Here is a 25857-nt window from a genome sequence, read left to right on the forward strand (position 1 = left end):
ATTATATCTTGGAAATATTAAACACAGAGAGTTGAGAAAAGATGTATATCTTGTTTAATATATCAAGTGCAGCTGGTAAGAAGAGAATTACAAGGCACTGATATAAGCAGGACATCCCCTTACTTGGTAGTATGGATATAAATTGTTATAGAGGATCTATTTCTAAAACACTAAAACAGAATTCCACCCCCACCCCCCTTAAAGGAAATTTAATTTTACTTTAAAAAAAATTAAGTAAAAAAAAAAAAGAAAAGAAAAGAAAGGGACTTTAGAGATGATTATACTTACAGTCAGAGTAAACATGAGGGATCTGGGAAAGAAAACAACATTGTCACTTATCAGATGTATTACTTTTCTATTTTGCTTGCTTAACAGGCTTAAAGTTTCAACCAACAAAAGCACAACTTTACTGAATAAGTGCATTGTGCAATATCTATTTCAGATATAGATCTATTAGGGGTGTCCAATAACATGATTTTTGATCATGAACGATTAAAATGTCTCCACGGTCTGCTTTTGAAGAAATATTGTTGTATTGTGCTACAGCGCACATTCTATCAGTTGCAGTTCTGGCGCCTCCGTCCCAACCAAGTGTGCCGCACACGTCCTGAAAAGTGAAGCCAAACCGTTTCGATCGCCCCCAGGTGTCTGGTCCCAGTATAGTTCATAAACCCGCCCTCTCCATGTAATCTTATGGGACGTGAGGCAAACAAATTCAAATTATACTTCAAATAATAATAAAAAATATATATATATATTTCTGTCACTTTGTGTAGTTTTTAATCACGCTGATAAAAGTTCAAATGTTAACTTTGTAAAAGTGTAAAATTATTTTTATTTTTTTTAGTTTTTTTTGGTTTTATTTATTTGATGCTATAAAAACGGGAGTGTGATGTCATGATTGACAGCTGAAATTGACAGCTTCTCTGAGTGAAGTAGTCACTGAGGCCCCAACTGACTTTTTTCAGGATTTTCGGGAGGAGATTGGAGCTTTAAATTTAATTTCTGCATTTCCATAAACAAAAGACAAAGAGAAAAATCACTTACTGCTCTTCACTGAATAACTTCAGTACCTTTATTAAGAATCAGTGTATGCACTACAGTGATGTCTAGTGTTTTATTTTTACATTTGTTTATTCAATTTTTTACTTGAATACTACTGTTAAATACACCTACTGTGAAAAAATAAAAGTACAGTTTATTTCATTTGTATATTATATTGTATTTGTAATGTGCATTTATGTTCTCATTTTTAATAACAAGATACTTCCCCTACTCATGGCCTAAATGGTCTGTCATTCTTTTTTCTTTTATATTTTGTTACCTTGTAAGGCTACATTAAAAAAAAAAGGGAAATTAGTAACTGTACTGCTCAGTCACTTGCAAAATAGTAAAACCAGCATGAAAAAAAAAAATCATGCTAAAATTGTGAATTGTGATTTTCCTGAAAAAATAAATCATGATAAAATGTTACAAAACACAATCAAATCTGAAGTTAACACAGTAGAAAGACTATTAATACACATCCTGAGCCAATGCTTTTTGTAAAGCTCAAGCAGGCCTGAGAAATTAGAAAGACGCTTATAAGCTATATATACACATTAGCCTACTAGGCAGAAAATTAACGCAATTGACTGAATTTGTTTCACATGACCTAAAAGCCCTTTAAACTCAAGGTGTTTACTGATATGTGAAATAAATTTTGTAGAAAAACATTTGGCCCACAAATTTCCTTGCAAAACCAAAATATTATCTTTATTAGGGACAAATTGGCCTACTTGGAAATAGGCTAAAATATACAATACTTTTGATGAACCCTTTTTGGTCACTACATGTTTCCCATACATTCATTTCTTAGCTCACACAGTGTTGATGGCTTTAGTATTAAAATGTAGAGAATATAAATAACGACTGAGCAGGTGTATTCTATTCACAATCTTAGACTGGTAGAGAGTATATATAGATGTAGAAGCAGATCATGCCAAGCTTACATTTCTATATTCTGCCTCTTTTCCTTTCTCAGAGCAATATTTTCATTGGCCCGTTATGAAATTGACACCCACTGCCTGGCTATGATTGCTTGCTTATCTGGGACATCTTTTTTGTCAAATTTGTAAAGGAAATATGATCTCTTTTTCTGCCCAGCCAAACTTCCATATTGGTAACTATAATACTTCTCTACTCTTTGAACTCTCTGTGGTTATTTTTATTCCAGCCACAACAAAAACGTGAAACATTAAAGGTCCCATTCCATGGATTATTTTTATTATTTTATAATGTTTCCAGGGGTGCCCTTATAATGTTAGTATGTTTTTTAGATCAAAAATTGTTATAATTTAGAAATAAAAGGCATATTTCCTAGCCTGATTTCATTCCCTGGTTTGAACACTCTGTTTGAAGGGGCGTGTCTGCTGTGAGACTTCAGTGTAAACGCCCTCTGCTGTGATTGGCTGACATGCTTGCATATGAAATATCTGGCATTACATGTGGAACTATCTGGAAAACTTTTACTATTACAGCTATTATACGTTTTTACTATTACAGCTATCGGGATTAACGAATCATGAGAAGTTTTTTAAGTATTTAGATCTATTACCATCACATAAAAGGTTGCAGTGATGAGCATTGAGCAGATGACAGTCTGTTGATCGCGTGAAAGATCTTATCATTGCAACGCAGTTTCTGCACTCTCACTAATGATTTCACCAATGCAAACATGAGGCATATAAATACAGTAAGAGCTTCGTTGTGCAGTGTAACAGCGTCATTGATTTCATAACGAGTTTTGGCAAGTGTCCAGATAAACTCGCGCTGTGTCACCGACAGCAGCTTGGGCGATTGGAAAGGGATTGTTCTTTGATCGCTTTCTGTATATTAATCACAGTTTAAGTAAGATTATTTTCATCCTACTAAGAGAAACGAACGATGTGAAGAGTGATCGCTACTTCCATATTAAATCACTACTTACCGCTTGCTGGAATATAGTTGAAATTGCCCCCTTCGACAGTATGAAACGCTGAGAGAAGCCTGCTTGATATTATTCCAGGTTAGAAAAACAGTCCGTGGTGAAATGGACAGAGCAAACTAACAACTTCGAATTAAACTTTTGCGGTATCCGATTATAGATAAACATCAACCACGTCTGTTGACATTTCGCCATCAATACGCCTGTGTTCCTGTGGGCGGAGGTTACGGTTCTAGTGACATCATTAAAGCAGGATGTAGAGGGGTGTAGTCCAATCCAGCCGTTTTTTGTAGTCAACTTCTGTTAAATAAAATATCTCGCTTGGCATTGAACTTTGAGCTTTATAATTTTACAGATATTATTTATACTCTAACAACAACATTACACACTAACTAAAGTTTGAAACATGGGATCACATAGAACAGGACCTTTAAGTATGAATAAAAACAATAGATAAAACACATTTAATCTATAATCACCTTTTTGAAAACTTTGGACAGCTTATATGTTTGTCCATAATGCACTCATGTGTTTGTTGGCTGAAACATTTTAACCAGCTGCATGGATAGCACACTGATGTGAACTGCAAATGAGGCTCTAGTCGCATTAAGTATTAACTAATTAATTCCAAGCAACACATTGACAATAATGCATTCCAAAATTGAAAAAGACATGGTATTAAAATGTATTAAAAATATACTTGAAATTCAAGTAGTATGTTTATAATACATTTAAATTCCCAACATGCTTATATGAAGTGCATTAAAAATACATTGAATTGCATTCTAATATATTTCTAAAAAAGTTTACAAGTACATTGCTAATAAATATATGCTTAGTTACACTTTTACGAAATATGCTAAACAAAAGATTACTTTTAACATATTTCTAAAAAGTATACTACAAGTACTTTGGTAATAAATATATGCTTTGTTACATTTTTAAGAAATATGCTAAACACAAGCATACTTTTAGTGAAATTTTAGTGTATTTAAAGAAAACGTCTCAGGTTACGTATGTAACCCTGGTTCCCTGATAGGGAACGAGACGCTGCGTTTGAGACGCTGTGGGAATGCCCTGCGTGATTGCGTCGTGAAGCACGTGTATAATCAGTCCAATGGAAAGACGAGACGTCATAGGCGGGTGACGTCATCGACCAGGAAACTATAAAGCACCCCTGAAACCAGACCGCGCTAGCTTCTGGTAAGCCTGAAGCAAGTCGATCAGGGCATGCAGGAAGTATGGCAGGCAAATGCAGCGTCTCGTTCCCTATCAGGGAACCAGGGTTACATACGTAACCTGAGATGTTCCCTTTCAAGGGAACTCGAGCTGCGTTTGAGACGCTGTGGGAACCCCATACCCACTACGCCATAATACCAAATGCTTGTTCTGTGTGAAGTCCTTGCGCACACTAAGAAGCAAGCAACCTAGCCCCAGGAGTGGAGAGGTCTAGATCATAAAATCTGACAAATGAGGACCAGCCGCATTACAAATATCCTGAAGAGAAACTCCTGAAATTAAAGCCTTATAGGCAGCCATACTCCTCGTAGAATGGGCCCGAACAGCCAAGGGTGAAGGCTGTCCGGCCGCTTCATAAGCAAGTGAGACATCCTCAACTACACACTTGCTCATTACCTGTTTAGATGCAGGGCAACCTTTCTTAGGTGACCCGAAGCAGACAAATAATTGCTCTGATTTACGCCACAGGGCAGCTCTGTGAACGTAAGCATCTAAAGCCCGAACGGGACATAACAGATTAAGTTTTTCCTGATCTGGGGTATTAAATGGTGGAGGATAAAAGGCCTGCAGCACTATTGGGCCCGCAACATTAGTAGGGATCTTAGGGATGTAACCCGGTCTAGGGTGAATAAATGCCTTCACCATACCAGGTGCAAATTCCAAACATGAAGGAGCAACCGACAAGGCTTGCAAATCTCCAATTCTCTTGATAGAAGAAATAGCGAGAAGAAATAAAGCTTTTAGAGTGAGGAACTTTTCTGAAACCTTTTCAATGGGCTCAAAGGGAGCCAAAGCCAGACCCTCAAGTACAATGGCCAAATCCCAAGCCGGTGCTCTAGAGTGCAATGCAGGTCTCAACTAGGGATGTGCACGAATATTCAAGTTTTCGAATATTCGATGTGTAATTATTATTCAAAAAATAAAATACTATTCGAATTTTACTACGTTGCTTTGCTGGCCGTTAATGCAGTGAATCCATGATAAATCCCAATCACTAACTAGCAGTTATAATTAAATGCACTGGGTGGCGCTGTGGAGCGTGTTTAACAAGTGGATGGTAGTCTATTTGATCACATAGTAGCGTCGTCTGCCTCGCGAAGTTTGGAATTACTTAGATGAAAATTATATTACAAAATGGAAGTACTTTTAATCACATTAATTAATTAAACTGAGTTGTCATAATATCACCACCACAATGAGAAATCACATGAAATCCAAATAGCAGTCGACTGAGGAAAGACAGCTGTCCATTAACGACTGCAGGTAAACTCAGCTGTAGCGCTAGTGATCAGATATGATATCTTCTGATAGAAAAATTATTTTGAGACATATACTTCCTTTAAGTTTTGTTAAGGGAGACCGGTTTAAGAACAGAGAAAACCCAAAGTGCTTTTAGAAACTTCGCTTAGCAAACCGTTATCTTTGTGTCTCTGCAACGTCTGTCAGCGCAACGCGTTTTCTCACTCGACCAAGTGGATATTATTGTTTTCCTCAACATGAACGTGAAACAATATAAACACGATAACCATATGCTGACTCGAGAGCATACGTTCTGTACGATAACTGCGCAGTCTGCTTTATTAGCGTTTTTTTTCCATTCGCGCTGCTTGAGCTCAAATGTTATTGTTCTTTATATTTTTTGTTTACATATATTGTTTAATGTTTTCAACTAAAAGAAAACCTTAAGATATATAGTAAGCTTGATGTGTATATTGCCTAATTGTAAGCTTGTTCAGAAATGGTGACAAACTTAACTTAAAAAATAACGGCTTTCTGGTTAAACATAATTTAAATAAACGAATATTCGATTTTTATGAGCCCAAATATTCGAATACAATATTTTTGAAAAATGCCCATCCCTAGTCTCAACCTCAATGTACCACGGAGAAAACGAATAGTAAGAGGATCTCTCCCAAGAGAAGTGCCCCCCAGAGGGGTGTGGTATGCCGATATAGCTGCCACATATACCTCTAAGGTAGAAGGAGATAATCCAGCAGAGAAACGGACTTCTTCTTAGTCCAAGCTCTCTTAGAGATGACAGTCCTTAGATCCTGTCTACCCCTAAGGCTTAGACTGCGACCGCCACCCAGGTTCCCCAGGTTGTGGAGGCTCAGGAGCCCGAGCGGCGACACTCTGTTTCTGCTGCACTCTGTGCTGTTGTGAAGAGCTCGTAGACGGCCGAGACTGCTCAGATTTAATATTCCGCCCAGCAGTCTCGGGGACATTGGACTGGCGAAGAAGAAACCTCTGGAACGCCGCAGATTGTTTTTCCGTTTCTCGAAACCTATCGACAACACAATTTATAGCGTCGCCGAACAGACTTGTAGGCGAAAGCGGCGCGTCCAGAAGAACAGACCGATCTCTATCTTTAATATCTGAAAGATTTAACCACAGATGATGTTCCGTGGCCACCAGGGCTGCCATAGAATGGCCCACAGATTTGGCCGTCTCCTTGGTGGCCCGGAGAGATTGATCTGTTGCGCGACGCAATTCTCGAATTGCATCAGCGCTAACTTCCTCATAATCGTCCATGTCCTTCAGCAGGTCAGCCTGGTATGCTTAGAGAATAGACATGGTGTGTAAGCATGCCGCGGCTTGACCTGCTGCCGAATACGCTTTACCCACCAGCGAAGATGTAGCTTTTAAAGGCTTGGTGGGTAACGTCAGGGCTTTCAGTGATGACGCTGTCTCGAGGGAGAGATGGCTCACAAGCGTCTCTTCAGCCCGAGGCACTGTCATATAACCATAGTGTGATATACCTTTAACATTACTATAGTTAGATGTTTGTGGATTATGCACTCTGAAAGACACTGGTTTATTCCACGATTTTGACACCTCGGTGTGGAGATTGGGAAAAAAAGTGAGTTCCCGACGAGGAGGTCGTGATCTAGATGGCAAATATCGTTCATCTAAAAGACTCTTTCTAGATTCAGTTTCAACTTCATCTGCTGGCCAGTCAATATTTAATTTCGCTACAGCAAGAGTCAAGACCTCCATTAGCTCCTCATCAACAGAGGTATGAGCTGGCGAAGACTCATAATCCCCTTTATCAATACTAACGACATCCAGTTCCTCAGAACAACTCAGAGCATTGGTGCCTCAACCTAGGAAGGAGAAGCCGCAGAGCGGGCTCCTTCCTGGGCAGAGGCACTGGATTCAGCAGGTAAGGGCTGAGAAAGGGCGGGGCCCGTCTCAAACCCCGCTACTAAATCCATATGCGAACCCCAAGATGAGAGCTGCCGCTGTGCCTCGGCAGCAGCTGGACCCGCACCTCGGGGAGCGCGAATCGACCCGTCCTCCTTGAAGAACGCCCGGCGGGAGCGGAGCGTCCTCACGGACAGCTTCTCGCAATGCTCACAGTCAGCCCCCTCGAGGACTGATTGGGCATGCTCCTCTCCCAAACAAGCAACACAAAGCTGATGTGTGTGATGTAACGGGGGCAGGGAACAACACAACGCTTAAAATCTTGCTTGCTTGCCATTATAGGCTATATGATATATATGATATATTGAATTTGACAGACAACAATAAATATAATGAGCTCACACCTCACTCAGAGCTTCCGTTTATCAGATATGCTGTGTGCGTATGCTACATGAATGTGACTAGATTTAGAAGTCTAAATTTAAACTGTTAAAAATATATAGAGCGATTGTGTTTCTTTAGAGGACTAGGAAGAAACTACGCGATGCATATGGATTAGGTGATGTTTTTTGCGATAAACTTTTTGAATTGTGAACAGATTTGGTGAATCGTTCATCGGAGGGATATAAATCTCTCAGGTTTCATTAAAATATGTCAGTTTTTCTTTCGAAGATGAACGAAAGTCTTAAATGGTTTGGAACTACTTAAAGTAACAACATGTAGCTTTTCAACCTTCATAATATATTTCCAAGACCCTTGTGATAGTACATCGACTTACAATAGGTTGAATGAGACGTCTGCCAGAGCCTGACGGGGTCTGTATCGCTTTTACTGGCACTATGTAACTTCGCGGTGCGGGTAGTAACCAGCGCTCAAAAAGAACTACAAAATTCGACTGCTTTACGGCATACGTCACTTCGCCCACCACTTCCTCAAATGTGGCCAACCAGCGCGTTTGTTTTCGTGCGTCTGTTTTCGTCATGGCTGAAGCAGCAGCGAAACGTAAGAAGTCCAAGGTTTTGTCGGAGTAGAGTCGGAAGAGGAAAAGGGAGAGTGATAAACTGAAAGGCAGGACGAGGATCAATATGGGTCGAGCGTTTGCTCGCTGGCGTGAGCTAATCATAGGGAGCTAATGGAGGAGGAGTGTTACCAGACCGATGCTGACTTGGCCGTCATGCTGTTGAACTAGTAAGTAACTGTAAATTGCTTGCATACTATCTTTAGTTTTTCTAATCTGTTGTCTGCCTGGCTACGTTACGGAAACTATCTGGTCCTCCATTTATTTATCTTCATGAATCAGCTAGTAGATGAGCGAATTATCAATCTGGTAGCTAGTAAACACTAACATGCGTTAGTTTTAGATGGTTAGGATGCTATCGCTATCATTCTCGTTCAGATTTGAGCATTGTAATCGACATGCAAATCGCAAATGTTTGAGTTAAAATGTTTAGTCTACTAAATATGTATAAATTATAAAAGGAGGAAGATTAATAATATTATCATTGCCCATATGAAAAAAAACCTACATGCTTCATATACAGTAACCGTAAATCATTTTACGACAGCAGTAATGGACAATTCCGCTTCCAAACTGTAGGGCGACCGCAGAGGAAAAGTTCCATGTTGTTGCTTTAAGGGTGGGTGGGGGGGGGGACTATTCAATAGAAAACATAGTGTTGCTGTTAGCATAAATAAATAGCTCACTGTTTAGTTTTTTTTTTTTTCCTAGGTGGATAGTCAGTACTATCACGATACTTGGGTGCCGATACGATATGTATTGCGATTTATTTATTTATTTTTTAAGAATTGCGATTCTACAAGTATTGCGATTTGATATTGCAATATATTGCTTTTTTTTTTTTACACTAAACCATGGGGAAAAGTTAAAACATAGCCTACACTTATACAGACTGCACATGATGTATAAGATGAGTCATATTTACAAAAACAATTCATCACATCTTTGAGTTTTATTTCAGAAGCATCATACAGTAGCCTACTACATTCTCTTTAATAAATTATTCAATAACAAATAATTTTAACAGTCACTTGTCAATGTGTATCGATGTATGCGATAATGTAATCGCATACAATGTAATCAATAAATGCGTTATTTTAAGCGCCAAGTTTCTATCAAAAGCTGATTTACTCTTTTTATCGCTACTGTAGACATCAGTGTTTATATTCGAACTTTAAACTTTTATCTCAGCACTTCCATGATGATTTGACCTATTGTATCACAGAAATAATGATACTATGAGGTTGAAAAGACTGTGAAGTTGTTTCATGACAACACTGTCTGGGTCAGCGCCAACGCAGATTTGAATGTTGCAATATGATTTTGTCAAAGGTTTAATAGACAGACTAAATGGAAGATCGCGTAGGTGTTTGAATCGAGATCACAGTCTTTTAAAAGTTTAATCGTGCAGCTCTACTGTCTTATCTCTCTCTCAGCATATGAGTAGCGCGAGGGTTTTTCAGTGCATTCAGTCTCACGTCACTTCCATGCATCCACTTGAAAGGGATATTACGTCACTTTAACACTCATAGATAATGACACATTTCATCCACTGTTGAAACAAGTGACTAACTTCTGTCAACCTCATCTATAAGCAAAAATAAAGCTATATAATTTGAATTAATATCGATTCTGTAAGAGAAAGATTGCGACAGCTAGGTGAATCGATTTTTTTCTCCCAGCCCTACTGCTGAGTCTGTGAAGGGTTTTGATTGTATTACCCACCAGGTACACTGTACTCGGCGTAGGGCTGCACGATTATGACAAAAATCATAATTTCCGATTATTCCCTCGAAATTGTAATTGCGATTATTAATTATGATTGTCACAATTTACATTATATATATATATATATATGCATATTATTATACGTTTACTTAAAAATTGTGAACACACACACTGTCCCCCTTTACTTAACATACACATAAATTGTAAGAATATGACTAATAGTAAAGACTACTAAGAAATAAACATTAGGCCTATGCTAAAGCTATTGAATAGCAGTCCCAAACTAGCTTTTGTTAATACAATGTTGGTATGAGCCACCACAGTCATTTACAAATATAAAAAATAACACAAAGTGAAAATAAAGTGGCATTTTGGGGTTAATATTAAAACGACAGTTACCATGGTGAATACACAATATTAACAAGAACTGTTAATGACACATGGAAACGTCTCCTAGTGAATAGAATGAAAAGCATACCTGCATGCAAATCCTTCTCAGCTAACACACGACCTACCAGTAACGTGATTTATTGGTATTTTACTTTTATTTCGTGACTTACTAATTTACAACGTAACAACGTTGCATGCTCGTAGTTTCCTTTGCACTTTATACACAGCGGGCACCGCCGCATTTGCGCGTGCAATTGAAGAGTGTGCGCTACGAGCGCAGTATAACGGCTGACATGACATGAACTTCAGTTTTTTTGAGGTGAAAGACTTTTTATCTCAGCGTACACATACGTCACTGCCTGGTAGTTCCTATTGTGCTGGGTTTTCTGTAGTTGTGATTCGCGTCTCATAACATGCTCTAAATGCACGCAGAGTGGATTTTTTTCCTTTTTTTTTTTTTTGTAATCGCGGCTTTGAACGATTACGTAATCGTGGCATGGCATTAGGGTTGCCACCTTTGATTTGTGAAAAACCGGGACACTCAGATTTTTTTTCTGTTGTTGTTGTTGTTGTTGGGGGGGGGGGGGGGGGGGGATTTTTAACTCTAAAAAAAAATGATCTTGCAAATAAGTGTATTGTGATTGTCAAAACATTTTAGTAACTAACTGAATTGTATTAGGTTTAGTGACAACATGTTACAATGTTTATATGGTACCATTTCTGGTAAGATTGGATTTTTTATTGGACTGATTTGGATAAATATTAGAAGATAGGCATTAATTTTTCTCAAGAAAAAAATCTCACCTAATGCTGTAAACATACAGAGAGCCTTATCAGCGGGTTAAAATAACTGTATTTAACAAATTAAATATAATGCATTTTTTTATTATAATAACAACTTTATTTAATGATAAGTAAATATAATAAATATGTAATATAGTAGCCTATGTTTAGCAAAATACTCTCTATAGCTCTTTTTTTCTAGCTAACTAACGTGCTATAGCCTATTATGGTCATCAAATGGCTTTCCTGAGGTAAATGTTATGTGACAATTGTTCTCCAGCTGTTTTATTGACCCTTTCCGCGGTTGAAAAACACTGATTGATCGATATTATGTATGATGAATATACATTTCGGTAAGTTGTACGTTTTATTTTAACATTGTTCATTCGTGTTTATTTACTATTAGCTAGAGGTGATCAGCACGTGCCGCTAGGGATCTTTCACGTCACATTTACAAACGCCAAAACGGTGTTTATTGTTTGAATTTCGTAATAAAATTGACAGAATCTGAGAGCTGAGATTTTTTTTATATCATAAGTAACCTGCTCTGACTAGTCTGTCGGTCTCCGTGTCCTCTTTGCTTCGCGATTTTTCTGTGCGTGAGAAGGGTTAATTGCGCGTGGCAACTCTGCAGTAACAGTAGAAGGAAACGGTTTGAAACCAGGAAATTCTACTTTAGAAGTACATTTTAACAAAAAACCGGGACAATTCGTGTCCCGGGAAAGAATATTAATTTTCCGGGACTGTCGCTCAAAAAAAGAGAACAATCCCTGGAAAACCGGGACGGGTGGCAACCCTGGCATCCATAATCGTAATCGCGATTAGAAATTCGATTAATTGTGCAGCCATAACTCGGCGTACTGTTGTTCTTAAAAAGAAAACAAATCGGTCATCATAATTTACCTGCCTTATATGTGTGTGTGTGTGTATATATATATATATATATATATATATATATATATATATATAAATCTCTTTTTGTAATATATATATACACACACATACAGTACTGTGCAAAAGTCTTAGGCATGTTAATATCCACCCCCAATGGCATACAATGGTTTTAAGTCTTTAAGTATGATCTGATCTCACCATCATCGAGTCCATCTGTGATTACATGAAGAAACAGAAAAAAACGGAGACAAACTAAATCCAGAAGAACTGCGGGAACGTCTCCAAGATGCTTGAAGTAACCTGTAATACGCACTTAGTGTAGTATAATTTAAAGGTCCCGTTCTTCGTGATCCCATGTTTCAAACTTTAGTTAGTGTGTAATGTTGTTGTTAGAGTATAAATAATATCTGTAAAATTATAAAGCTCGAAGTTCAATGCCAAGCGAGATATTTTATTTAACAGAAGTCGCCTACAGTGAACGGCCGGTTTGGACTACATCCCTCTACTTCCTTCTTTAATGACGTCACTAGAACAGTTTTTTGACTAACCTCCGCCCACAGGAATACACAAAAAAGGGGGCGTGGTCTTGTTGCGCTCCCACGGAGAAGAGGAAGAGTTGCGTTTGTAGAGTGTGTTTGTCGCCATGTCGTCGAGACGCTGTTATTTTCATCCCGGAGTCCAATCACCTTTGTTTGGCCTTCCCTGAGCGCATGCATCTCCACGTTATGGTAAGAGGCGTGACCTTTCCGGGCAACGTGCGCTAAGCTGCTGTCGAATCACAACACAGGAAACGCTGGCACAATCAGAACTCGTTACGTATTTCTGAAGGAGGGACTTCATAGAACAAGGAAGTCATCAGCCGGTTCTTAGGACAGTGAAAACAGCGGTATACAGATAAGTAAATTGTGTGAAAAATACTGTTTTTTTTTACACGCGAAACATAAACACATGTTATATTGCACACTGTAGACACAATCAAATCTTCAAAAACACACGAAAAACGTGACCTTTAAATATATTAAGTATGTCCAAAAAAAACCACAATTTAAATATATTTCCTTTGCACCTGGGAAAGCCATGTACAAGTAACAGATATGTCAAAAAGGAAATTAATGCAGATATGAATTCAGGAACTTATTGTTTAAATTTTTTAATTTTTACATAAGTTCCTAATTCTTAGTATATCTAACAAGCTGTTGGAACTAACAGCCTTACACCTGTAAAACATAAAATATATTGATTAAAATAAAAAATAAATAAATGCTAAGTATACTTGCAGCCAGACTAATTATCAGTATACTTCAAGTGCGTTAATGATTAGTTAATTTGAAGTGTGCTATTTTGAAACAATTAATTTTGTACTAAGTATATTTTGGTTGTAACTAGATTGTAGTAAATCATAACTTTAAATGTATTTAGTGTACGTTTAAATTGGAACAACTTCAAGTATACTTAGTCCCTACACAGGTATATACTTAAAGTACTAACTACATGCTTGATTAGTGATATTAAAGTTTACTTTATTTGTGATACAAGTACATTACAAATTAATTACGAATGTCTTTTAAAATAAAGTACAATTATTTGTAAAGTGTATTAAAAGTTGTATTGTGAAAACAGGTAAAAGCATGATGCTAATATACTTTTAAAATATCTAGAGATAGTAAAATTTTTGTTAGTATATTTGCAATGTACTATTGAAAAAGGGAATATATTTCAAATACAATAAAGTATACTTTTTTTCACTAGGTCACGCTTCACTAATGGACCCGTTTAACAAGTGGGTTCTGGGTTTTCAAGTGGAAGTTGTCAAAGCTGGGTAAACTTCTATATATATATATATATATATATAAATAAAGTCACCACAGACTGTGAAAGAGGTCCGTACAAGTCAATTGTATTCAGGGGACACTCATGCTGTGTATCTTTGGAAAGTCATTACTACATAAATTATTATTAACACTTAAATTTAGACAAATATTTTTGTAATAAATGTTTTTAGTGCACCAAATAAATATACGTTGTATACCCAATATGTTTACCTAGTACCTGCACCTTACAGCTGTACTAATGAAAAGGACCGAAACTTGGGAAATGGCCTTTTAGTTCCATTTGGAAATCTTACTCGGACACTCATTTTCTATGGACTCTTCTTCTTATCTGCAGCCCTACAGATCGGCCCTTCCACAGCCCGCAGGAAAGAGGCCTTAACCAGAATGCCACTTCAATTCCCCTAACTCTAGAATATAATGCACTGGTCCAGATATTACGATGTGAAACCAAACTATAAAAAAAAATAGGCTAATTATACTAACAAACTTATACAGACCAACAACATACACATTCTTTATGATATATGCTGCAGCTACTACTACTACCAGCCAAAGCACTAAAGGTATATTAATATTTATTGACAAAATACATGCTAGACAACCAATAATCACATTATGTAGCCCCATTAGTCCTGTCTCATGTCAGACTAAACATTACATGTTTAAAGTAAATGCTGCATAGGGAAGTTAAGTACTGAAAGCAGGGTGTAACATTCAGTTTTTGAGGTTCAACATGTTTCAGCAAATTTATCTCTGAGAATGTCCATCACTTTTAAAAACGAAAGCCTTAAACTTCCTCATTTCAGATTCAGACAAGATTGGTTTCTGCAAAACCCTGCTGTGTTAGATGACTGTCCCCGTCTAAAGAGGGTCAAAGATCTCAAAATACACACTACACAGAGAGCTCATCATCATATCTGTCTGTAGAAACACTGTAGGGGTGTTATTAGAGTTGCCTTTAAAAAGAGGATAGCATTACTGTAATACAGTAAAATGGTCACATGTACTATAGGGTATATGCACAAAGAACATTGTTTACTGTATGAAATGTTTGTGCTTATGTTCCACACTATCTTTGAATCATTATAGATTGTAATGACTTCCAATTTTAGGCTACAAAGTACATGCAAATTCAGGTGGCAGACACCATATTTGCATGTTACTGTTACTTCTCCATTTGGTCTCAATGATTTACAGATAAACCTACAATCTTTCCCAAGTCATGATGAAAGACTACCTCACATAACACTACTCTGAGTGGGTGTTTCAAATGTCTGTGCCAGAGAGAGAGAGAGAGAGAGAGAGACAGGGAGGGAGAGAGAGAGAGAGAAAGAAAGAGAGAGAGAGAGAGAGAGGGGGGGGGGGAGAGAGGGAGAGAGAGGAGCATCTATGTTTGAACTTTTGTATAAATGTATAAAAACTTTTTACTACAGATTTAGTAAAACAGAGTTTTCTCTGACAGTGTTTTGGAAATGAAGGCCGAGGCACGTCATGTAGACAGTCAGAGACAGGACAGGAAATGAGAATAAGATATAGAGAGACAGACAACTACATGAATAACGATCATCAAAAACTGAACTGCCTAAGAGTCTTTACAGTTGAAATACATGTAATATTAGTCTTATGACCAGTAATTGTACACAATACAAGTTACATAGAATAATGGCTTTAATCACATGTTAGCATAAATGTTACATTATTGTTGTTTAATTTTAATGACGCCTGACATTTCAAGTTGTGCATATTTCAACTAGCCATGCCATACAATAAACCATTGAATACTGTGAATGAACAGACCAGAATTTACATTTAACACACAACTGTGATCTATTCCACCCCAGGATAGGCCAGAATCCTTCTACAAGAGGGCATTATAAACTGGACACAAGCATTTTTGCGAATACACAAAGCCTAGCTTTATCTGACAGACGACTCAATTTCCAAACTTAGGGAAATGTACTGAATTTCCAAATTTTAGAAATAAAGAACATTAAGTAAATTGCACAATTGTGGCCCGCACTTCTGTTTTATTTACTTTTTCAGTTCAATCACTTAGCATCAGTGTTAGGCAAAGCAACTCAAAGCTATCAAATTTTTAACAAGCTACAGATCATGAGTAGCTATAGAAGACAAACAACTATAAACAATATCAGTACAATAATAATAAATAATAATACAATAATAAAAATATAATTTATATTTAAAAAATATATATATATTGCTCCAAACGCGTGTAACTGTGGCATTCACAGGACTTTTTGAAATTTCACAAAAAAGATCTGTGGCGGTGCCATAGTCCAGTGATGGTATCAGATGGTAATACTATACTTTGATATACCATGGTATAGAATGATTACCATATTTATGTAATGTTCATAAAAATATTACATTTTGGTACGATAACAAGGTATGTTTTGGTACTTTTAATGTTTTGTACCAGACACACAACCTGACAGCTGAAATATTGTCCGGGAAAATGTAATGCTCTAGGAATTTTAAAGTTTTATAATTCATGAAAACAACTGATTAAAAATGTAGATTAAAATTAAATTAAAAATCACAATTGTGTGGAAAACTGATGATGTTGACTGTCATTTTTTTAATCATAAATAATTTATTATAGTGCACAGCAAATTGTGTGAGAACATTTCATTTAATTAAAGTATAATTGAATATAGCAAATTATCCCTGCCTTCAGCCTGATGCTGGAAGATACTCTAGTATGGACGATGGATAGATGAATACAGCAATTTAAGTCTACTTTTATTTATTCATTTTTAATCCATGCATGTAACTCAGGATATGTGCAATATGCATGTCAAGTTATCCACCCATCCAGCCAAAATGGCCTAGTGCATAAAATTCTTTTTCAAATAGCAACACCACCCATTATAACGGTTATCGCAATAGATGGCTGCAGTGATTAGAAATGAGAGGGGGATCAGTGGGGGATGTAGATGTACACCGTTTTCTTTTCCCTGTTCCGCAGCTCTACGTCACAGTTTCCCCTATTCTCTTCTACTGCCCACAGCAGTTTATTCTTCCTAATTGGGCTGGGCATTATTTTCATGAGACATTCATGCAAAACACTGTACTTTCCTGATGGTGTTAATTGCTGCACATCAAGGATTAAAGGAACTTGGCACGCACATTTGCGCAAGAGGATAGAACAGAGGTTTCCTTTATATCAGGCCGTGGAATCATCATTTGGTTTCTTGTAAATCAGTGCAGGCAATTCCTTAAAAATCACAGGCCTTATCTAAGTTTGGACCAAACTGTCCATGACGTCTCCACCCAAGTTACACCAGTAGCTCATAAAATTATTGGTATCAATTTACCAAGGCACTGCTTCGGTTTCAGGTTTCTTTTGAAACAACAGAAGTGAACTTCATATGTAAAAGGCGATACCATATCACACCATCACAGGGAGGGTCAGAATCCTGTATCTGGGTGAGGTTAATTTATTGATTTTAAGAGAAACAATTTAATCCATAAAGCACTGTCAAGAGAAAAACTATTCCAGAAATGATTGCTGTCAGCTTGCCAGTCTCTGTCACACCAACGCATACTGAGATGAGATGAACATAAGAATTTGCATAGATAATTGTTGCACTTCTGGTTAAACAAAACATCATGGAAAATATTCACACATACATATTTTATATCACGATTAAGCATTAAAAAACTACTGAAGCAAGCCATCTTAGAACGGTCATTTTAATTTAACAGATAGATGGAAATATTATCAGCTTACTAATCACTATTCACAACTGTGTGATGTGCACTAATGTGCAGCTGTGGTCAAGAGTTTTGGGGAAGAGTTTGAAAAAGTTTTGGGGAAGAGTTTGTAAGTAGGAACAGAACTTTCCATGAACCAACTTTTGAATCAGCTCAAAACAAAATGTGTCAATTTGCATATTTTTTTATTGAATTCAACTGAATTGAACATTATTCTTTTTGTTGTCTCATAAAACGCAGTTTAACACACGTCAGATCGTTTCATTATATTTCAAAGTACAACAAAACGCAAATCGAAGTTCCAAAACAACGTTAAACAGTTAAAAACTCTCAGAAACTCTGACGAAGTTCACTCACACAGGATGTCATATACAGACAAGCATGATTAACTTTAACAGAGACACGAAACCAGCAGACTCTGAAATATCAGCTTTGAAAAGAGAGACGAACGCGGATCTAAAACATCAACACAAACACTTGTAGGCTACACTTACCGAGACGAGCACAGCAAACAAGACAGTTGCACGGAAGACACTGGCCTGAAGTAAATAATGCTGACCCATAATGGCAAAAAAAAAAAAAAAAATTTTTATGTCATTTCATAATTTGGTTAATTTATCAGTCTTTGTTATCTATAAAACTGTTTCTATCTATTGTGTGCGACGAAAAGGCGAGATGCTGCTCATTCCTGCTTCAGGTGCTCTTAAACTTTTCTCATCTCGACTCTTTCTCTTCTCTGGGTGATGTGGGCGGGGCGAAATGATTAGCCACGCCTTTCGATGTCTTTTTATGCTTTATCCAGCACAGACTAGACATCAACATTTATAACAGCACCAGCGGACGTTCACCCTTAATAAAATCCTTTTGCAGGCGTCAGTTTAGGCAAGCACGGCTGAGCCTTCTCAAAAATGCATTCAAAGGGAACAACGAAGCTGATACAGCCTAGTTAACCGTTGCTTTAATCAATGTACCTAAAATGTGCAGAATTCAAATGCATATAGGCTGTGTATCATCTTCTTTTATAGCGTTTAGCACAGGCAAGTTTTAATGTACATTTCTGCATTTGGCAGACACTTTTATCCAAAGCGACTGCATTCATTTTATCAGTAAAACGACCCATGACCTTGGTGAAGAGAAACGTTAAAACGTAGCCAAAATATTGATGAAGTGCAAATGAATAAGGATCTCAAAACAAAAGAGACTGAACAACAAGACCATAAAGTTGCTATAAAGGAGGGGAGGATGGAAATAGATTAGATGGAAGGGGGCTCTCTATTCATAAATGCAAGTGGTCATGGTAAGCATATGGCACTGTTTTGTCCACTGATTTGTTCCGTTTATTTATTGACATGTGTTGTGTTGGTGATCAGAGAGATTATAACATGTCATCATGACTATTGATATCTATATTAGATATCAGAATGTAATCATTTGTGTAGATGAGAATAATTACAGTAAATCTAAAAATCAAACCAGCTCTAAATTTGTGTCGTCTCCATCAATATTAAAGACAGAGTAGGTGATTTTTCTAGAAATCTTTTTTTTAATGCTGGTTAAAAGTCTCTTCATATCCTGATAGCAATCAATTTAAAGTCCCCATGAAATCAAAATTGACCCTATTTACTTTGTTAGCGCATATTGCTAGTCTTGTGGTGAACAATTAATCCGTGCAAGTAAATATATAAAAAATTTTTTTTTACCATGGTAATCTTTAATCAAAATCTGAAAAGTTACTTCCGGTCTGGAATGGCGTCTTTTTCTGATGACGTAGGTTTGACGGCTTGGTTTGAAAAAGCTTAACCACTCCCCTCAAACCATTAGTCTGCTATGAGCGAGAGATTGAGAGGAGGAGCGCTGGAGTAAAACCCTGCCCTCTGTTCAATATTCCGTTTCACTTGGAAATACGTCATAACACTGGAGAAAAGTCGTTTGCAACTTCCGGTTCACGGGGACTTTAAGTGGTCTGTCATCTGTGAGAGGCGTAGGACCATAAAATGTTTGTCCAATCATTGCATTCGGTCCGAATGCAACAATACGTTGCCCTGCCTGCCTGTCAACGTATGTATTTTCATATCTCCGTGCATCCTGCTTGTGCAGACATCACACGTCATCAGCACGTTTCATGCTATGCAGAGCATAACGCAGCTCTTCAGTGTGTTCATGTTTTCACTAGCAGACGTCTGATCTTGACGGATTGGACAGAAGAAATTAACTTCTGTGAAAGAAGGCAGAGCCTCAGCGCATACCTACCTAATGTAATCGCCACGGACCAATGGTAGTACAAAGGTGTTTACCAGCTGAAGCGAACTTTTCCGGAAAGTTCGGCTTAGCAAGCTGTTTGAACTCCCAAAACAAACTCCAATCAAAGTTCATTTTGGCCTGATTTTGTTTGAAATGAACATCAGTTCGTTCTTCGATTTCGCTTGAAGTATATCAGGGCCTTTAGACAGACATCAGTCACCAAGCACCGCAACCTAAACAGCAGCCACCTCTTACAGTTCCTCCTGAACCAAAATAACAAGCTTATGCTGCGTTCATGCCATAACTGCTGTAATTTGGAAGAGATAAAATCCTGTGACGTTATAAGAGCAGTTTGTGACTCAGGTTGTTCAATGGCAACACTATCAATGCCGAAATTAATCTGCAGCAGTCAGATGATACAGGTCAGTGTCAGTGCTCTTTAAGTTGTTTATGTTCATTATTATTGTAATGCTATGTGCTTTGAGGGTGGCAACTACAATACAATTTTATCCATCATATCGATGGTATCATGATACAGTGATTCTGAAATAGTCTATTTATTGCCAGACAATTTGATCTACGATATATCTTGATGTAGACCTATGTGTAGCAGAAGAGGCAAAAAAGAGTTTGTTCACAGTATTTGTATTTATTCAAGAGATTGTGATGTCTGTTTCAAAAACTGACCACTGAGATGAACCTGTCTTGAAAAGTGCACAGTGCCTGAAAACATAACATTTCTGGACTTCTGGAAATAACAGAAATACATAAATAAACAAATAATGAATGCGAAAAATAAATAAATACACATTTCAGTTCTTAAAAAAGTTCAGCCTCTGCAGCAGCTCAGGCGTCACCAGCTCCTCTAGGGTCATCATGGCCAAATTCGTGCTCTTTTGTCCATTTCGGATTAAATGAGGTCTGATGTTTCGGCATGTTAAAGTTATAATATGATGTAGCCAGCACGTGGACTCCATGACGTGGATGCTTGTTTATGTTTTTAACCAATGATATATCAGATATTTATTTGACACCGCTTTCAGCCAATCATTTGTTTGACCAGAGATCTTACGGCATTAGACGCTATGCTGCTGCGTCCCAATTAAGAAAAGGCCGATTCAGCGCAACTCCAAAAAGGAGGACAAATGAGTGTCTGGCTTGAGGCTGCGCCGGACAGGGGGCTTAAATCTCGCTATAGCTAGCCTCTCCGAAAATTGCCTACCCTACCTTTCATTTACATATCAGCCTCCCCAATCAATTCCTTTATGGACTGCAACTGTGCATGAATGTCTTTTAGAATGTGACAATACCACAACACTTACAAAGCCACAAAATAGCATCAACATCTTTAAGTCTTGCTATCAAGTCTTGCTTACCTTAATTGTGCTTTGTTTGTAGTTTTAGCAAACTGATCAGCTGTAATGTGAATTGTAACAGTAATTTTGTTGCATATAGTTCATTGTGCCACATTACTTAGCCCAGCATTTCAGCCTTCCTGTTTCTCAATTAGGACTGTCGTGTTTCCGGCTTCTAAACACTAGATTGAAAGATTACTTTTCCATACAAATACTACTATATAAGTATTTACAGTAAGTAGGTCTTTGAATTGCCTACACAAGACTTTTTATTGGCAATGTCGTGGAGCCGTTTTAAAAAGAAAACTGAAAAACATATCAATCCAAAGGCCCTTCCAAACATCAGATCATATTATAGGAGCTATTCATGCAGAAATCCAGATAATCAAGAGTTTGCTCACTTTTTTTCCCCACAACTGTAAGTTTTTATTTTGTTCATAAACAGTTTAGCTGCAATCTTGATTTGGTACATCTGCCCCATAACAGCGTTGTATTGTAAATGCTTGTGGGTGCAGTTTTCTCTGTTTCAAGTTTCACTGTTCTCTGTGTTGCAACATTTTTTCTTTTTTGGGGTTGAGGTGGGGTGGGGTGGGGTGGGGGGTCTCAGTCCTGTTCAGTGCTATGCAGTCTCATGGGTAACAGAAAGCAAGAAAGAGTAGGGCAAATGCAGTGACTAAACAGGAAGTGGTCATACATAGAGATCTCTGGTGGATGAAACAGTGAAACTCTTATCTCCCCGCTCACAATGGAAGCTTTTTTTTTTTTTAAGACTGCACTGATCATAGCACTAAACCCTTCTGTAAGCTGCAGTTTTATTTCCTTTGCTGAAAACTTTGCATATGTATAAATAGTCTATGGATGTTTGTAAATTAACTTTGCAAGTCTAAAGTAATTTTTTACATTTTCTTAAAATAGAGAAAGTTAACTTTCCACCACAATGGGTGTTGTGGGTGGTTGCCAGAGCATTAGTTATGGGGAGTTTTTTTTTCTTTCTTTTTTCTTTGTTAAGTGGTTTTAGGTTGTTGTTGGTTACTGTTTGTCCAAGTTAAAAACAGTTCAGTTTTGATATTCTGGTTCCTAGATAGGCCAATAAATATGATCATTTATAAAAGTAATACCATCCTCCACAACAAGTCACAAATTTAAAGAATCTTGTTTAAGTTTCAGCAAGTAAAAGGCCTTTTAGCATAATACCAAAAACGTTTCTCTTCAAGTCGTGGTACATTTCTTGTTGCTGTGAAATCTTTACTGATTTTTTATAAATGTAAGAATAATTTTTATATTGTTAGTATAGTATAGTGGAGAAAAACCTATACCAAAATGTATTTAAAATACATTTATTTCATAATAAATATACTACAAATCCATTAACATTTACTGACATATCGCTTGAGACTTACTGATATAAATATTATAATAAGACAAAGAGGCCAATGGCTCCAATACAAACATTTTACTAACTCACTCAGATACATACAGGCAGAAGGTTTACATACACCAAACATGACGTGACTCTGACTATGACTAACCATAGACGAGAACGGAAAAGGACTAACTGAACTGAGAGAACTAAATACAGACACGGATGAACACTAATTACAGAAACACAGGTGGAACAGATAATTAACTAGACACAGGTGAATTAACTGAACTGATAATGATGGAAAGACAAGACAACAAACTAAACAGAAACACAACACTGACAAGTGCATTAAGTACAAAATGAGTTGTTCTAATTTAGCAGACTTTAAGTATACCAATTTAGTATACTAAAAGTACTATTGCAGGGTATTTATATTAAGTACATAAATATGTAAATGTATTTGTAGTATATAAAATAAAAGTATACATTTTAGTATATTTTTCACTAGGGTAGCTGAAGCAACTTAGGTTTACTTGATTATCCATACATAATTTTTGAATGAAAAAATCATGTTAAAATGTATCAAATATGCTACATCGGGATTTTGAGGAACGTTTAAATTATGCATCTCTCAATCATCATTGTGTTGCATTGCATTATATGTTTTGCTACTTACAATAAAAACTACAGATCTTTGATCATAAAACTAAGCATTTCAATGTCATCTTACTGACATTATTAGGAGATATAGAGTGACAACTGATATTTATATGCAATTTGTGTTAGTAGTGTGCTGTTCTGTTATAAAGGTCTCATTGGTTTACATTACAAACAATTATCAGAATTCCATCTATTGATGAATAGAATTTTCATCTATTTCATCTAGTGTTTTTTCTTACTTAAGGCCTACTCAAATATGATTCTCAACTAAAATATATATATATATGCAATATATATAAAGTTATATATAACTTTTTTATATTTCTAAATAAAAAACAATCTGTTACATTAAAAAACTAGATTTTTTTTTTCTCACTATTATTTCATATGTCAGGTTTTACAGGGTTTGAAGTCAAACTTAAGCTTTTTGAACATAGAAATAAGTGTAGAAATAAAATTGCCTGGGGTTTTGTTCTGTTTGGACAGTATTTTTTAGCAGCAGCAGCATCAGCTATAGCAGCTGTATCTAGGCTTATAACACCCAGGGTTCTCAAGTCTCACGCATTGGCCGTGTGAGACACGCAATTCAACCAGTTCACACGCTGTATTTCTCACGCTGAAAAGGCAATGCCAACCAAGTTGTCCTGCAAGCTTTATAACGTTGTATACGAGGCGCAGGCACACAAAGTGAAGTTTCCTGCCGCCAGCACGTATCTCGGTCAGATTGCGTTCGTTACTAGGCAACATAGATGCGCGAACACACGGAAGTTGACGATACATTCTCGGCCACCGTACGTTCGTTACTAGGTAACCAACAGCATCGCGCGAACACACGTCGTGATGGAGAAGGTAGGTTGGAAGAAAGCTCGTCTAACATTTTTAGGCTAGAACATTTAATATATAGCCCATCGTATACATTATTATTGATGCAGTCAAAAACTCTACAACTAGGCCTACTTTGCAACCAGGCCAGAAGCTTTGGCTCTGTTTGGCTAGCTTACGTTTTCTGAAATAAGGGAAATGTTAGTGGGTATGGGAAGGAATGAAGATGTATTTCTTCATTTTATTTTAAATTATATATTATACTGCATTAATAGTCTTTCTAGTTACATTAAGGCTACATTTATTAAAGCAGAGTTCTCTGGGTAATAGTTTATATCCTGTCAAAACATACATTAATCATTGCCATTGCATTTGTGTTTTTCAAAGATGTCAGGAGGAAAAAGCAAAAAGATATTTTATCATTCTGGGCACCAAAGAGTAAAAAGGTTGCCAGATTAGAGGAGGAGACAGTGGAAGAGGTGGTGTACACACACACACACACACAAACACACACACACACACACACACACACACACACACACACACACACACACACACCTTAATACTCCAATATGTCATTTGTTCACAATGTCCCACAACACAATAAATCATTATACCATTTCGACTAGACACATTAAAAATGCAAAAAGATTGTGTATTTGTGGTTTAAATGAAATGTGTATTTAAAAAGATTTTTTCCAAACTGTTTGGAGCAATTTATTATATTTTTGTAATTTTTGTATATTTGTAATTTTGAAATATAACATTAAAGAGTATATTTGATGTGATGAATTGCTCTGTCATTTATCAGATTTACCAATTGTTATAATTTCAATTTGTGCTGGTTAATTATGAACAATGGGTAAAATTGGGGGGCTCCTCCCCTAACCGCATGTGATCTCACTCCAAGCTTTTGATAAAACTTGAGAACCCTGTAGCACCCCTTCCACAGAAACAGAAGCCATAGCCAGCCTACCTGTGCCATTCCTCCCACAGCCAAAGCCATGCCAGTATAACACCGCTATAACAGCAGCAGCAACCACACCAGCCTCTGTAGAGAAATGCCACACAAACCACAGAAATATTTACATGAGAAATATTTCTAGAGTGTGACAGCTAGTTATATACAACTAGATGCACATGGTTCTTCAGAGTCTCATAACCAAAGTGCCAGAAGTGTATTGTTACCCAGGTCCCCAAAACTCATGCTATGATTGCGTATGATGACCACGAGTGGCGCTGCTAACGTTGTTATTAATGCAGCATGCAGGCTATAGTTTAGCACCACTAGATGGAAGCAGTTACTTATGGAAAATGAAGTCTGTGGGTTTCCAATAATAGAAAATGATGAATACAGTTTTTTCCAATTGCTAACTCACTAAAATGACATGCACAGCACAATTATTTAAACTGACACACAGAGAGCAAAACCTCTTCTCAAGTCTCCAAAAGTCTAAACACATTTTCTGCTTTACACACATTTTGCAATTCAAAATGGCACTTTTTAAATGCACTAAACACGGTTCTCTGCATAAGACACAACAATCTGACATAAAGTCACATGTTTGCCATTTCAAAACATTCAAAATGACACTACATGAGCTAATTGGCCACTACAAACACCTCAATGGTTAATTGTTAACACTTCAAACTTTTTTGTGAGCATATTTCAGTCCAATGTAAAT

General features: G+C 37.0%; 1 protein-coding gene across 1 annotated transcript in view; it reads right to left on the reverse strand.

Moving 5' to 3' along the window:
• The window catches only part of ptprja (protein tyrosine phosphatase receptor type Ja), a 36632-nt gene extending 18183 nt beyond the window's left edge, over nucleotides 1–18449 (reverse strand). Inside the window, exons 1-2 of the mRNA XM_079865207.1 lie at nucleotides 18226–18449; nucleotides 289–310 (exon numbers count right to left, since the gene is read on the reverse strand). Coding sequence (XP_079721333.1) covers nucleotides 289–310; nucleotides 18226–18294 — 91 coding nt within the window. The 5' untranslated portion in view covers nucleotides 18295–18449. The remainder of the gene's footprint in view (nucleotides 1–288; nucleotides 311–18225) is intronic.
• Between the last annotated feature and the right edge of the window lie 7408 nt (nucleotides 18450–25857).

This window comes from Squalius cephalus, assembly GCF_949319135.1.
Source record: "Squalius cephalus genome assembly, chromosome: 3".
NCBI classification, from domain to species: Eukaryota; Metazoa; Chordata; class Actinopteri; order Cypriniformes; family Leuciscidae; genus Squalius; species Squalius cephalus.